Raw genomic sequence first — 12,781 nt, forward strand, 5'->3', positions numbered from 1 at the left:
ACTAATTCCTACCTCATCTTTTAGCCCCATCTTACTCCCAATGTCTACTCCTGTGAGTTTGGTTAGATATTCACATGGACAGGGATAGGGCAAAGATGTCTGTTTCCTGTGTTACTTGGTATGTAAATGTATAAGAACTTGATGATTTGTTTAATTTTCTGACTAAAAAGAGATCCTTTGTGGGACTGAGCCAGAAGTCACATATCACCATCTCCTTTATGCCACTGTGAAATGCTATCCCTTTCCTAGAACCTTTTTTGACATCCAAACTTGGTTTGATATCTTCCTTCTTTAACTTCCCTAATGAGGTAAAGAAAAGGAATTATTATTCATGTGTCCCAACCCTTTTCTTCATGTTTTTCCTAGATGCCATCACCATAATTCCTTTGTATCCTTTATGACACTTATATTTTAATTATTTGTTGTAGTCTTTTTCTGCCTTCATTATTTTGTAAATCCTTTTAGGGCAGTGTGAGTGATTTTCATTATTTGTTCTTAGGAACCTAATAAATATTTGTCAAAGAAATAAAGGATGGATAATGGGTATGCTTAACTCATTGTCCTATAATATTCTTATAAATGAAATAAAGGGAGATGAGTCTCATCTTTAAAAATCTAAGACTATATACCTCATCCCTCCTCTTCCATTAAGTTTTTTTTTTTTTTTTTTTTTGCGGTACGCGGGCCTCCCACAGCTGTGGCCTCTCCCGTTGCGGAGCACAGGCTCCGGACATGCAGGCTCAGCGGCCATGGCTCACGGGCCCAGCCGCTCCGCGGCATGTGGGATCCTCCCATACCGGGGCACGAACCCGTGTCCCCTGCATCGGCAGGCGGACTCTCAACCACTGCGCCACCAGGGAAGCCCCCCATTAAGTTTTAACACCTCCCCTATCACAGATATAACATTTAGACAATTCTGTTAAGGTTTAATGATAATATTTTATATCAGCCCAGGTGGAACTAAATAGAATAAATAGGTATAGCTATTTATATTCAGTTGCTGAGACACTTTTGGAATCTGTGAAGCATTTTATGAATTGCTGCCTTTCTTTTATCCATACTTTATTGTTTATAAATAGTGATCATATTTAAAAACAGCCAGGAGTTAATAAAATGAGATAATTTTCTAGTCTGTTAAATATTATGTACCTTGAAGAAGATGGTTAAATAAACTAAAGCTAGCATTTTTCAGTGTATAAAAAGGACCCCTGAAAGCCTTATCCTAAATTTTTAATCTATCAAATATGTCTATCTTTTTGTTCCCAGAATGGCTCAGAGAAGACATAAGAGAGTAAGAACATGGACTCGTCACATAAACATCTTTAATAAAGATTACATCTTTGTGCCTGTAAATGAGTCGTAAGTATTTCAGATTATTTTTAAAAAATCGGAGAATACAGAAACATACTTCATGCATTTTTAGATTAATAATCAGTAAAAAGTATGGGTAGATAAACCCAGGTATTATTTTTAATTTTTTTCTAAAGAACTAGCTAAAATAATGAGTTTATCTTGGATTTTGGTTTGACGGTACTTATATTGTAAATAGTGGGGGAAAAAAATGACAAATGCCCACAAGACTATAATGGCTTAGACATTCAGTTTATTTTGAGGTGGGACTCAAGAAAAGATTTTCTAAACAAAGCAATCAAAAGCATTTAGGATAAATTGTCAAATATTTAAGAGAACAAGCTCTTTAAGCACTAACAGAAAAAGGTGATGCTATAAGTCTCTTTGTTTGTTTATTAAAGCAGATTCTCAACAGGAAACACTAATTATATAAAAGTAAATGAGTTTGACTTACTCAGATTTTATCCTAAGAAGTCTTAGTGCTTTTTAAATTAGTTTTGGAATCGTGTTCAGATACTACAGTGGACTTCTTCAAAATTGATATTTGTTATACCCACCTTCTCAGCTATAGTTCTAGAACGTATTCTTCTACATTGTTTAGATTTTGTGTTATTAAGATTATATTTCTTTTTCAACAGGTCTCACTGGTATCTTGCAGTCATTTGTTTTCCATGGTTAGAAGAAGCTGTGTATGAAGATTTTCCACAAACTATATCCCAGCACTCCCAGGCTCAGCAGTCCCAACATGACAACAAAACAATAGGTGATAAACTTAATGTGGATGGTGTTTTTAATAATGTTGGCAACAGTAAAATCATTATAGAGAACAATATGAAGTTAAAGGATAGTATAATTATTTCTTATCATTTAGTTTATTAGAAGAAATGTCTGAAGTTTTCATGGTAGATACCCGACTCATGTATAAACAAAATGTAATTGTCAGGTTTTACTGTGATATCAAGTTTTATCATAGCAGTTTTTATAAAATAATCTTTCTAAAAGATTATTTTTATAAATCTTTTTAAATAAATTATTTTTATAAAATATTTTATAAAATATTTATATTTTTATAAATTATTTTTATAAATCTTATTTTATAAATCTTTTATAAAATAATCTTTCTAAGAATTCAAGGCATAGATTGAAATCTCCCCTTTTTTCTTTTTCTTTTTTTTTTTTTTTTTTTTTTTTGTGGTACACGGGCCTCTCACTGCTGTGGCCTCTCCCGTTGCGGAGCACAGGCTCCAGACGTGCAGGCTCAGCGGCCATGGCTCACGGGCCCAGCCGCTCCGCGGCACATGGGATCCTCCCGGACCAGGGCATGAACCCGCGTCCCCTGCATCGGCAGGCGGACTCCCAACCACTGCGCCACCAGGGAAGCCCTTTTCTTTTTCTTAATATAAATCAGCACAATTCCTTTTGACACTAGTAATTTGGCTAGGTAATTGCCGGTCTCTTATAATTCTTCCATGATTTTTCTTATGTTACAACCCAAATCTTAAGTAAGCAAATAAGCCTACTTTCTTTGAGAAAAAAAAAATCGAATTGTATTTTATAGCTGTAGCCTAAGCAGCAAGCAGAATTAATAATAGCCATTACCGTTAATACTGGCCAAAACCTATCTCTTGTGGGGGAGAAAGAAAGACTGATAAAGCAACTGATTACTTTCTATTTTGTCCAGTCCTCCTATGCTGCAAAAGTGTATTTATGCAACACTCTATGATCATATGTTAGAAGAATTATTACTAGGCAAATTAACCCTCCTCCACATTAAAACAGCAGAGATTTTGATAAGTAAGCAATCTATGAAGATTGTCTTTTTACAGGAAACTGGCCCCAGCTAACTGGTATTTCAAGTTTTGGCTCTGGGGTGTGTGTATTGTGTGATGACAACCAATTAAGCATTGTCAGTTTTATCCATCGATTGAATTTTTTTGTAACATTAACCATAAAAAAAAAATTAAATAGTTCCCAGGTATTTTTTCCCTTTAATTACTACTGTGCATACAAATTACAATTTAAACTTATCTAAATACTTTGTATTAGACATAAAATAAACACACATAACTTTTGTTATTTCCAACTAGATAATGATCTGCATACTTCTTCAGCACTATCCTTGGGTACAGAAGATTCTCAAGTAAGTGTGTTTTTATAAATGTGAAGGAAGGAAAACTCATGAATATAACAATTTTATCTGGAAAATAGGGCATAGCTAGGTGGGCTATGATGGATATTGGTGTACCATAATTAAATTATGCTGTTTTATGATTCTTTGGAATATTTCATTGGGGTAGTAAAGAGAACAAGAGAAATTATTCTTTTTGCATCTGTTTAGCTTACTTTAACTCCCTAGGTTTGTTTATAGTTTATCTGATCATCTTGGTTGACTACTTTTTCAGTTTCTATGGAAAAATGTACTTTTATTCTTCATTATGTCATCAGTTTTTGCACTCAGAGTAATTAATTACCTATATTTTATATTCCACTTTCTATTATTATAAATTGTTGGTATAAATCATTCAAAGTAGACTCATGGTCAGTCCATACGACTTCTGAGGCTAAGATAGTTACTGTTAACTTTTCTTTAAATGGACCTATAAACTGATACTCATGGTCTAGATTTGGTATCTTAATTGATTAAGGTAGACACCTAATTATTTTTTAATACATGCAGACAGCAGCAGCCTCGCTGGCATAGGCCTGTGTCTTTACTGTCACTGGTACAGGGTGGGCAGAAGGAAGGAGGTTTCCTTTTCTGATGTCACAGCGGCAGAATAGGGGAGTTCCTTCTTGCCTCTAGAGCTAGGTTTCCCAAATTGGGTTCTATGGAATACTTGTTCTAAGATGCAGTTTATGATAAAAAGGATTCTAAGGTCAGTTAAGTTGGGTAAACCCTGTGTCCTATTCCTCTCTTAGAGATTCACTGTTATATTAGAATAATAAAGGTGCCGAGAAGTTCTGCATATTAAAGAAAGTTTGATCTATTGATTCTTTATCAACAAAAACAACAAAATACCCCATCTCTTGTCCCTTAGTATACATTAATAATCTGGTTCTTATGCTTCAAAGGGAAGAAGTCTGTCTCTATTGATATCATATACTGAGTTAAGAGAATGTGTATAAGGACAGGTTCGGTTAACTTCTTCATCTTTGCTTAAGATGGCAACTCTGAATAGAAGTAATTCAAGTTCCATGTTGTTTTTTAGACCATGTTAAAGCTCCATAACTTCTTGAGGTCACATGTAAAAGTGCATAAACTACTGTTTCACCAGTATAAGAAAAGAAATCTATAAATTAAAAAAAAATGAAGTTGGCTCACTTTGGATTATGAAAAGAACTCTTATTTGAAATTTTAATTTTAAAGTTATTTGAAACATTTTCTATTTCTTTTTTTTTTAATTTATTTATTCGGTTTTGCTGGGTCTTAGTTGCAGCTCGTGGCCTCCTTAGTTGCGGCTTGTGGGCTCCTTAGTTGTGGCTCATTGGCTCCTTAGTTGTGGCAGGTGGGCTCCTTAGTTGTGGATTGAGGGCTCCTTAGTTGTGGTTTGAGGGCTCCTTAGTTGTGGCTTGCTGGCTCCTTAGTTGTGGCACACGGGCTCCTTAGTTGTGGCATGCAAACTCTTAGTTGCGGCATGCATGTGGGATCTAGTTCCCTGACCAGGGATTGAACCCAGGCCCCCTGCATTGGGAACACAGAGTCTTAGCCACTGTGCCACCAGGGAAGTCCCTATTTGAAACATTTTAAAGAGTAACTGAATATTAATTTATTCACACTAGCTTTAATTGCAAAGTCGTAAAAATTCATGTTATTTCAGAGTCCTGAGATGAATATGTCAGTACCAAAGAAAATGTGTAAAAGGTATGTACATGCTATAATAATAGAGTCTTTTCAGATACATAGGTTTACTTCATATACGAATATATACATCTTGATTTCTTCCTGTGATTTTCATAGGCCATGCATTCTCATACTAGACTCCTTGAAAGCTGCTTCTATACAAAACACAGTCCAGAATTTACGAGAGTAAGTAATGACAATTTTACTAAAATCTCAATAATTTTTAAGTTGCCTTAAGAATTACTGAAAAGATTATATCAGGAATTATATTTTATTATTTATTTAGATGAGGCCTGTAAATCTAATTAATAACAAATATCCCCATTATGTGTAAAATATTTCTCAAGGATTATATCAAAAGTAAATTTGGAATTTGTATTCACAATTGAACAAAAGACATAATTTTACAAAGGAGCATTGCAAATATTAGTGGTTGTCAAAAGTTAACACTTTAGAAAAAAATAAGAACTCTTTCACATTCTTATTTTGTGTTTGCATGTGTGTTTGTAATTTTTAAATTTCCTACAGGATCTGGAAAAAACTAGCAACTAAAGTTTAAAAATAATTTGTTTAGTTTACTTTGTAATATAAGTGACTTATGTATATGATTTGTGAAAGTTGAGTTGTTGAAAAAAGTCTGGCTTTAGTTTGAAACTCAGATGATTTTATTTAAAGTAGCACTTTTGAAGCCTCATATTATAATTTGTGCTGTTAAGGTTTAAGTCTTTTGAAATGTGGCTGGAGGCAATATATTTGGCAGCAAATGTTTTTCCATTTTTGTGAAATTGTTGCATAATAGTAAAGAAATTTCTACTCGAGTCACTCTACTTTTTGATGATTTAAGGTATTTAGAGGTAGAGTGGGAAGTTAAACGAAAAACTCATCGTGAATTCAGCAAAACAAACATGGTGGACCTATGTCCTAAAGTTCCTAAACAAGATAATAGCAGTGATTGTGGAGTATATTTACTGCAATATGTGGAAAGCTTCTTTAAGGTATGTAAAGACATAAATACGTTTTTTATTCACAATTACCGGCATATAATCACAAATTACTGGGCAAGCAAAGAAGCAGGAAAATGTTAGAGGTAATCAAGAAATAAGAAAAAAAAAAGGCATAGAACCATATATAACCCAGATATTGGAGTTAGAAGATAAAAACTTTAAAATGATAAATATGTTGGAGAAAATAGTCAAAGATAAACAAAATGGATGAAAATGGAATCTGCTAAAAAAAAAAAGTCAAGTGGACATTCTCGAACTGAAAATGCATAATGATATATCTGAAATTAAGAACTTACTGTATGGATTTGATAGCAGACTGAATAAAGCAGAAGACAGATAAGGGCACTTTAAAAAAGGACAATAGAAAGTATCTCACTGTAGCTCAGAGAGGAAAAAGAATGTAAAGAAGAGAACAGAGCATAAGAGACAAGTGTGATACAGTCAAAAAGTCTAATTTACATGTAATTGGAGTTGCAGAAGGATTAGGGGTGGAGAGAGAAAATAAGGCAGACACAAATTTGAAGAAAAATTTTCAAAACTAAAAGACTTGTGTATTGAAGAAGCTCAGAAAACCATAAACTACATAAGTACATTCAGAAGTATGGGTATTATTTTCTAGCTCATCAGAGACTCTATAGGAACTGTAGCAACGTTAAAAAGAAATTTTAAATAGCAAGGGATCATTCTGCTTTTTGAACTGTTAGCTCATTACTTCAGTCATAACGAGTATTATTTATGAAGATGGGTATAGCAAAAGGTATTTTTGACCAGAAGCTTGTTTGGAGAATCCTTAAAGGTACTTTCAAAGCATGAGGGTTATAGTATGCAGTTATAACTTTTGGTATAATTGGGGAGGATTGATAATATACAGTAGAACATGGTACACATTATGGAAACCACTAAACATGTTATGCTGTTTTTTTTTCCTTTTTTATTCTAGACTGGAACTTCATTATAGGGTGACAGTTCTGGCCTTCTAATACTCTTTCCAAAGAGATTTGATTTTGTTTTTAGATATCCAAAGTGCCTTATTACATGACATAGTCTGAGTCTGTTATATAATTCTACTTTATGTAGCCTCAGTCAGTAGAACATACTTCTAATATAGGTGGTAGCACCACTTAGGATTGCTGGGGGGAAAACCTCAGAACACTAAGTCTTGTGTTTCACAAATTTGTGCACTAATATAACAGAGTGTGGATTGAAGAAAATAGGTTTCAGGTTGACCACTCAAAACCTGTGGAACTTTGTAACTAGGCCATAAGAAATACAATTTTAATTCTAATAAAAACACTTGCACAGTTAAATCTCCACTGAGATTTGCCCCTAGAATCACAGTCAGTCCTTCATTTCAGCTTTGTACTCTGGGACTCTTAATTTCTTCTTTAAGATGTAAGTCCTTCTTACATCTGGCTTCTAATAGTTTCATCAAATTTGTAAACATGATCTAGGGGTAGTCTTATTCAGCAGTTACTCATTTATTTTTTTAAACACAGGCAGAATTGTCTTTGCAGTTGCAACTTGCAACTTCGTTATTAAGCTTAACATAATGGAAAATATATCAGTTCCTTAAGCCACTAAATTGGCTATTTTGTGGACTAAAAGAAGGTACTTCTGCAGGATTTTCTATTTTTTATGTGAGATTCTTCATATACTGCTAAGGCTTCCTCTTCGTTTCAGTAGTTTCAAAATATTAACATGTTGGAAAAAATTGTGTTCAAACCAGCCTGACTTCTGCATTGTACTGAATCATTCTCTGTTTACTAATTCTCTTTGCACTAATTCACTTAAACATGCATTGTAGCATAACATATGGTGTTTAATTTTGATGTTCAGTAGTTAGCAGTTTAATGAAAATGTTCTAAAATTGATTGTGGTGATGGTTGCACAACTCTGAATATACAGAAAATCATTCAGTTGAATACTTTAGGCAAATTGTATGTTATGTGAAATATATCTCAGTAAAGCTGTTATTTAAAAAAGTTAGCAATTTCTCATTTCTTATAAAAATGAGCTTAAAACAAATTTGAATTATACTGCTAAAGTGACTGCACTCTGTCTTTTTTCTCATTAGGATCCTATTGTTAACTTTGAGCTTCCAATTCATTTGGAGAAATGGTTTCCTCGTCATGTAATAAAGACCAAACGGGAAGATATTCGAGAGCTCATTTTGAAACTTCATTTACAGCAACAGAAGGGCAGCAGTAGCTAGTTAATCTGTACAAACATGACACAGATGTTCTGTACGATTACTGGAAAGCTGCTTATCAGCATTTGTGTTAGCCAGCTCACAGAGAAGAAAATAACTTGCAGTAGTTTTATAAGTCACTGTACATTATTTAAAATATATAAGATATAATATTAGAATTGTTAGGATCTCATAGATGGAGTGGAAATGGGGGTGATATAGATAAAGTCATTAGATAGAAATTAAAATTTCATAAATATTTGATATTTTTCTGATTAAATATGCTTGGATTATGCAATAGCATATGTAATGTGGGAATGTTTTTATAGATAATAAAACTATGTGATCTGTACTTCCACATAACTGGGAGTTGAAGGGAGTTAGGTCCTCCCTGGTGCCAGCCCCAGTGCTTGTCAAATTTGTTGACAAGTCACATTATATTGTAATTCTATTCTTTGCAGCTCAAGCATGCAATATGAATACTGTGTATTTTTTTTTTAAAGAATTTAGTATCAAGGCTTCAGAAAATGCCATTTACGGCATCCATTCTGTATAGTGTGAGAGAAGACATAATGTTAGGAAGGTGAAAATTCACTCATTCAATGCGCAGCTTATTTTTCTCAGTTGCTAAGTGGAACCATTACTCTATTCTAATTGTTGTTTGTTTTCCATTTCTTTTGATGTCATGTGTGGGGATCTGAGAATTTAGTTCATTCATTCAGAGTGAAATTTGGAAGAAAAATTTAGCTATCAAAAATAGGTTTTTAAAAATTGTATATGTAGCTCAACTTAGTTTATTTGAGGTATAGCTATATAAATATTGACTTCTGTCCTATTCTGACATCCCAGAATATATGTACACAGTTTCTGTAAGTATAGAAGATAAAATTGGTGACTTCATAACTTTAATTAAAAAAATATCCTCAAAGTCTTCTATATTAATCGTTAGGACTAAATACATAATTTTATAGCTGTTTGCCCAGTATTCATCTGCAAAAGCCAGATTGCTCTCATTGCTTTTGTATTTTTATAAGGACATGTGATCCCCATGGAGCATAAGTTTTTGTTAAACGTTCAGGTAACAGTTCTGAATTGATGTGATGATGGTGGTATTACATATGATTAAACAAACACTTCATAACTTTCTAATGTTATCAGGAATATTTTGAGGGGATGATTATATTGTATTTTCTCAGACAAGAAGGATGTTTTTTAATCTTCTGTTTTAAGCATCTCTTAGATTTACACTGTTACTGTATATAAAGCAGTGAAGCAAAGGCTATTTAAGATGAAGCTAAAAGTCGAAACATTTTATTTCAAAATCTTGTGAATTGAGTTTGTCAGTTAAGCCTTAGTGTCCTTAAGTTTCTGTTAATCTTGTCATCATCTTTATATTGTTAAAGATATTTGTCCTTTGGAGATTTCCTATAAAGATGGTTATAATTACATGTTTCATTCCCAATTTCTGTGTGGGGGGAGGGGATTTTTTTAGATGACTTAATTATTTTGTATATCTAATTTTGGGAAAGCAAGTATCTAATACATCTCCTTGTGACTTCTTAACTTTTTTGTTTGTATGTTTTTCAAAGACACCTCTGTTCTTTACCGTGTTTTGAAGATTGTTTAAAATTCATTTTCCTAAATTCATATAGAAATAATGCTTTGAGAATATCAACTTTATATTAAACATGTTTCCAATTCATTCAATTGAGGTGTAATTTTTTTCCTTAAGAAATGTGAGCCATTCTTAGAAATAGATTTTAAATTGTATGTTACTCAGTGCATGTCATATAATTGATGCTTAGATTAATTTTTCTGTTTTAGCAGACATGTGGTAATTTTGATAGTTCAGGGAACATTTTTTGACCATCTACTACTAGCAGGCAATGTACAAGGTAGAAAAAACGGAATGACAGCTCTTATTCCTAAGTCATTTATAGTCTAATGGGATAAATGGACATATGAACAGTTTTAATATGCCTGTTAGAAACAATCATAGAGTTTTTTGGGAGCACAGGAGGGTGTTCAGCCTTCGGGTTTGTGTGTGTGTGTGTGTGTGTGTGTGTGTGAGAGAGAGAGAGAGAGAGAGAGAGAGAGAGAGAGAGAAGATAGTGAGAGGTGGTAGAGAGGTAGTAAGAGGGTTGTCACTAGACAGGGAAAGCCTTTTTAGAGAAGATAATACTGTTTCTCACAACTCTTGGGATAAAAAAATGGTAGCTCTTTTTTTTAAGAAAAAGTTTAATACCTCTTAAAATCAGCTTTTGTGTGTGTGTGTGTTAGGGGGAAAATAGGTCTAGACTTATCATACAGAGCCCTTTCTAATTTGATTCCAGTCTACATTCTATCCTCATCTTTCCACTGTCACCTACTTTTTAGTCATATAGTTATTAATTTATGCTTTAATTACTTTTAGCTTAACACCAAGCTTAAGCCCTTTCTTAATAGGAAATTATCTTGTGTTTTCTTTCTTTCAGTACTATTTCTTTGGAAAAGTACTAAGCTAAAATGAATGTGAAATGTCATTTGTATTATATATATATATATATATATATATATATATATATATATATCTTTTATTGTGAAAATGACCTCTAATTGTTGAACTGTCTGGACTGGGAGAACTGTGAGTAGACATGCATACGCCAAAGCCCTCCTTGACCAGAACTTTTTAAAACTCTTTTGGAAAACCTGGGCCCCTTCTTTCCTCTGTAGAGTCTCTTGTAACTAACCTTGTCCTTATGGAAATTTGCAGACTTTGCCCAGGGGCTGTTAAAAGACTTGGTTCTATGTGTATGAGGCTTTCTTATGCTGGTGTGGTTTGCACCCACCCAGGTGGTCTGTTCTCTTACAACTGAGTTCGTCCCTTTTGGGAACTGGAGAAATCAGGATCAGGGCTAGTTTAGGATTCTGAAGAGAAATGTGCTTTAGATCTTTACAAAACATTTTTTTTTTTTTCCAGAGAACTTCACCAGAGGTACATAAGATATAAATTCATTGCTATTTGATAGTAAATCCTAGCTTCCACAGGGTTTTTGACTAATTTAATTTCTTTCTACTAGATTTATTTGATAAAAACAACTGCCCTAATACAAAATTTTTATCTGGTCCCCCATTGTGGTAAAGATAAAAAAAAGTTTCCTTTCTTGGTTAAGAATTACTCATGTAGATAAAGACATTGGGCCTCATGTGTAAAAGCAAATTAAGCAACAAAGTTATTATTATGTAGCTACCATTTATATTGTGTGCTTAGTAGGTGCCAGGTACTTTTCTAAGCATTTTCTGTGTGTTAACTAATTTAATGCTCACAATATCTCTATTATGAGTTAGCTTTACTATTCCTATCCTATTTTATAGATAAGGAAGGAGAAGTAAGTGGTTACAGTGAAAGATTTTCAAATTTTTTAATCAAGGGAAATTTACAAGAAACGGCACCAAGAAAACTAACTTTATTTTGTATGTAGCTCTGTATTTCGGACATAGACAGGTATAGTCAGTCTGGGCATTTTATGCTTAAAAATCATAGGTTGTAGAAGAACCCAGAGAACATGTGAATCTATCAGGTTTGACTAATAGATTGAGAAAAGTTGTAAAATTCAGTGAATTATATGTGTAACATTATTATTATTTTTGGAAACATTTTTAAGTGGAGTGCTTATTAAAGGCAAGGAGAGTGTTAATAAAGAGCTTAGCTGGCTAGATTAAAGAAATTGTCTCTCCCCATCTGTCCTAATTAGCTTATCTCTCCTGCTTTCATAGCATGCTGGTTATTTCAGAAAAGAAGTGAGAGGTACTTTGAAAGGACACCATTTTTATTTAGCCAATTTATAATGATTTTGGAATGGTTGTCAATTTTTGAACATAAACTGTTTAAATATTAGACCTTTTCTGTAAAAATTTGTTACTGGAAGTTTCAGGCCTTTGGGTGCTCAATTAAGGATTTTGGCCTCTTTCTTGGTTTTGGCTCAAATGATTATGTTTCCTCATTTTGGGAAGATTTCTCTGGGTATTCTGATATTTGTCCTGATAGAAGGAAACCTTCCATCATTAACAGGTATTTAAAAATATACATTATTTTTTATCTTTAGATCTGAAGTATATTTTCTCTAAAAATAACATTATTTGATATGACTGCTGTAAGAAATTGAAACAAATATTACTGTAGTCTTTGATATTGCTTCATTTAAACTGTATGAAAATCTCTCCAATAATACTGGTTTTCCTCTTCATTAGTAATTCTTGGTTCAAAGCTTACTTCCTCTTATTTCTTGTGTTGAAATTGGATGTATACTTGATTTCAATAACTAACAATCTTGAAATAAAGGACTAGGAATTAAATGGAGAAAAAATTGAATGCTTTACTTCTCCCCTCCTTAAGCACACATGTCTATAATTCGAGCA

The 12,781-nt window shown here is 33.2% G+C and overlaps 2 protein-coding genes across 15 annotated transcripts in view; both read left to right on the top strand.

The window, feature by feature from the left end:
- The window catches only part of SENP7 (SUMO specific peptidase 7), a 186,252-nt gene extending 176,162 nt beyond the window's left edge, over positions 1-10,090 (top strand). For 11 of the 12 annotated variants that reach the window (XM_032629915.1, XM_032629914.1, XM_032629919.1 and 8 more), the window contains 7 exons: positions 1,267-1,359; positions 1,989-2,113; positions 3,438-3,490; positions 5,169-5,212; positions 5,309-5,377; positions 6,036-6,186; positions 8,270-10,090. In XM_032629915.1, coding sequence (XP_032485806.1) covers positions 1,267-1,359; positions 1,989-2,113; positions 3,438-3,490; positions 5,169-5,212; positions 5,309-5,377; positions 6,036-6,186; positions 8,270-8,407 — 673 coding nt within the window. In that variant the 3' untranslated portion in view covers positions 8,408-10,090. The remainder of the gene's footprint in view (positions 1-1,266; positions 1,360-1,988; positions 2,114-3,437; positions 3,491-5,168; positions 5,213-5,308; positions 5,378-6,035; positions 6,187-8,269) is intronic. The other variant, XR_004349610.1, reaches the window with a different exon arrangement.
- A 2,234-nt stretch (positions 10,091-12,324) lies between these two features.
- Positions 12,325-12,781, top strand: part of IMPG2 (interphotoreceptor matrix proteoglycan 2) — a 78,716-nt gene continuing 78,259 nt past the window's right edge. For all 3 annotated transcript variants that reach the window (XM_032629907.1, XM_032629910.1, XM_032629911.1), the window contains exon 1: positions 12,325-12,434. In XM_032629907.1, coding sequence (XP_032485798.1) covers positions 12,350-12,434 — 85 coding nt within the window. In that variant the 5' untranslated portion in view covers positions 12,325-12,349. The remainder of the gene's footprint in view (positions 12,435-12,781) is intronic.

The sequence above is a fragment of the Phocoena sinus genome, chromosome 4 (assembly GCF_008692025.1).
Source record: "Phocoena sinus isolate mPhoSin1 chromosome 4, mPhoSin1.pri, whole genome shotgun sequence".
Lineage (NCBI taxonomy): Eukaryota > Metazoa > Chordata > Mammalia > Artiodactyla > Phocoenidae > Phocoena > Phocoena sinus.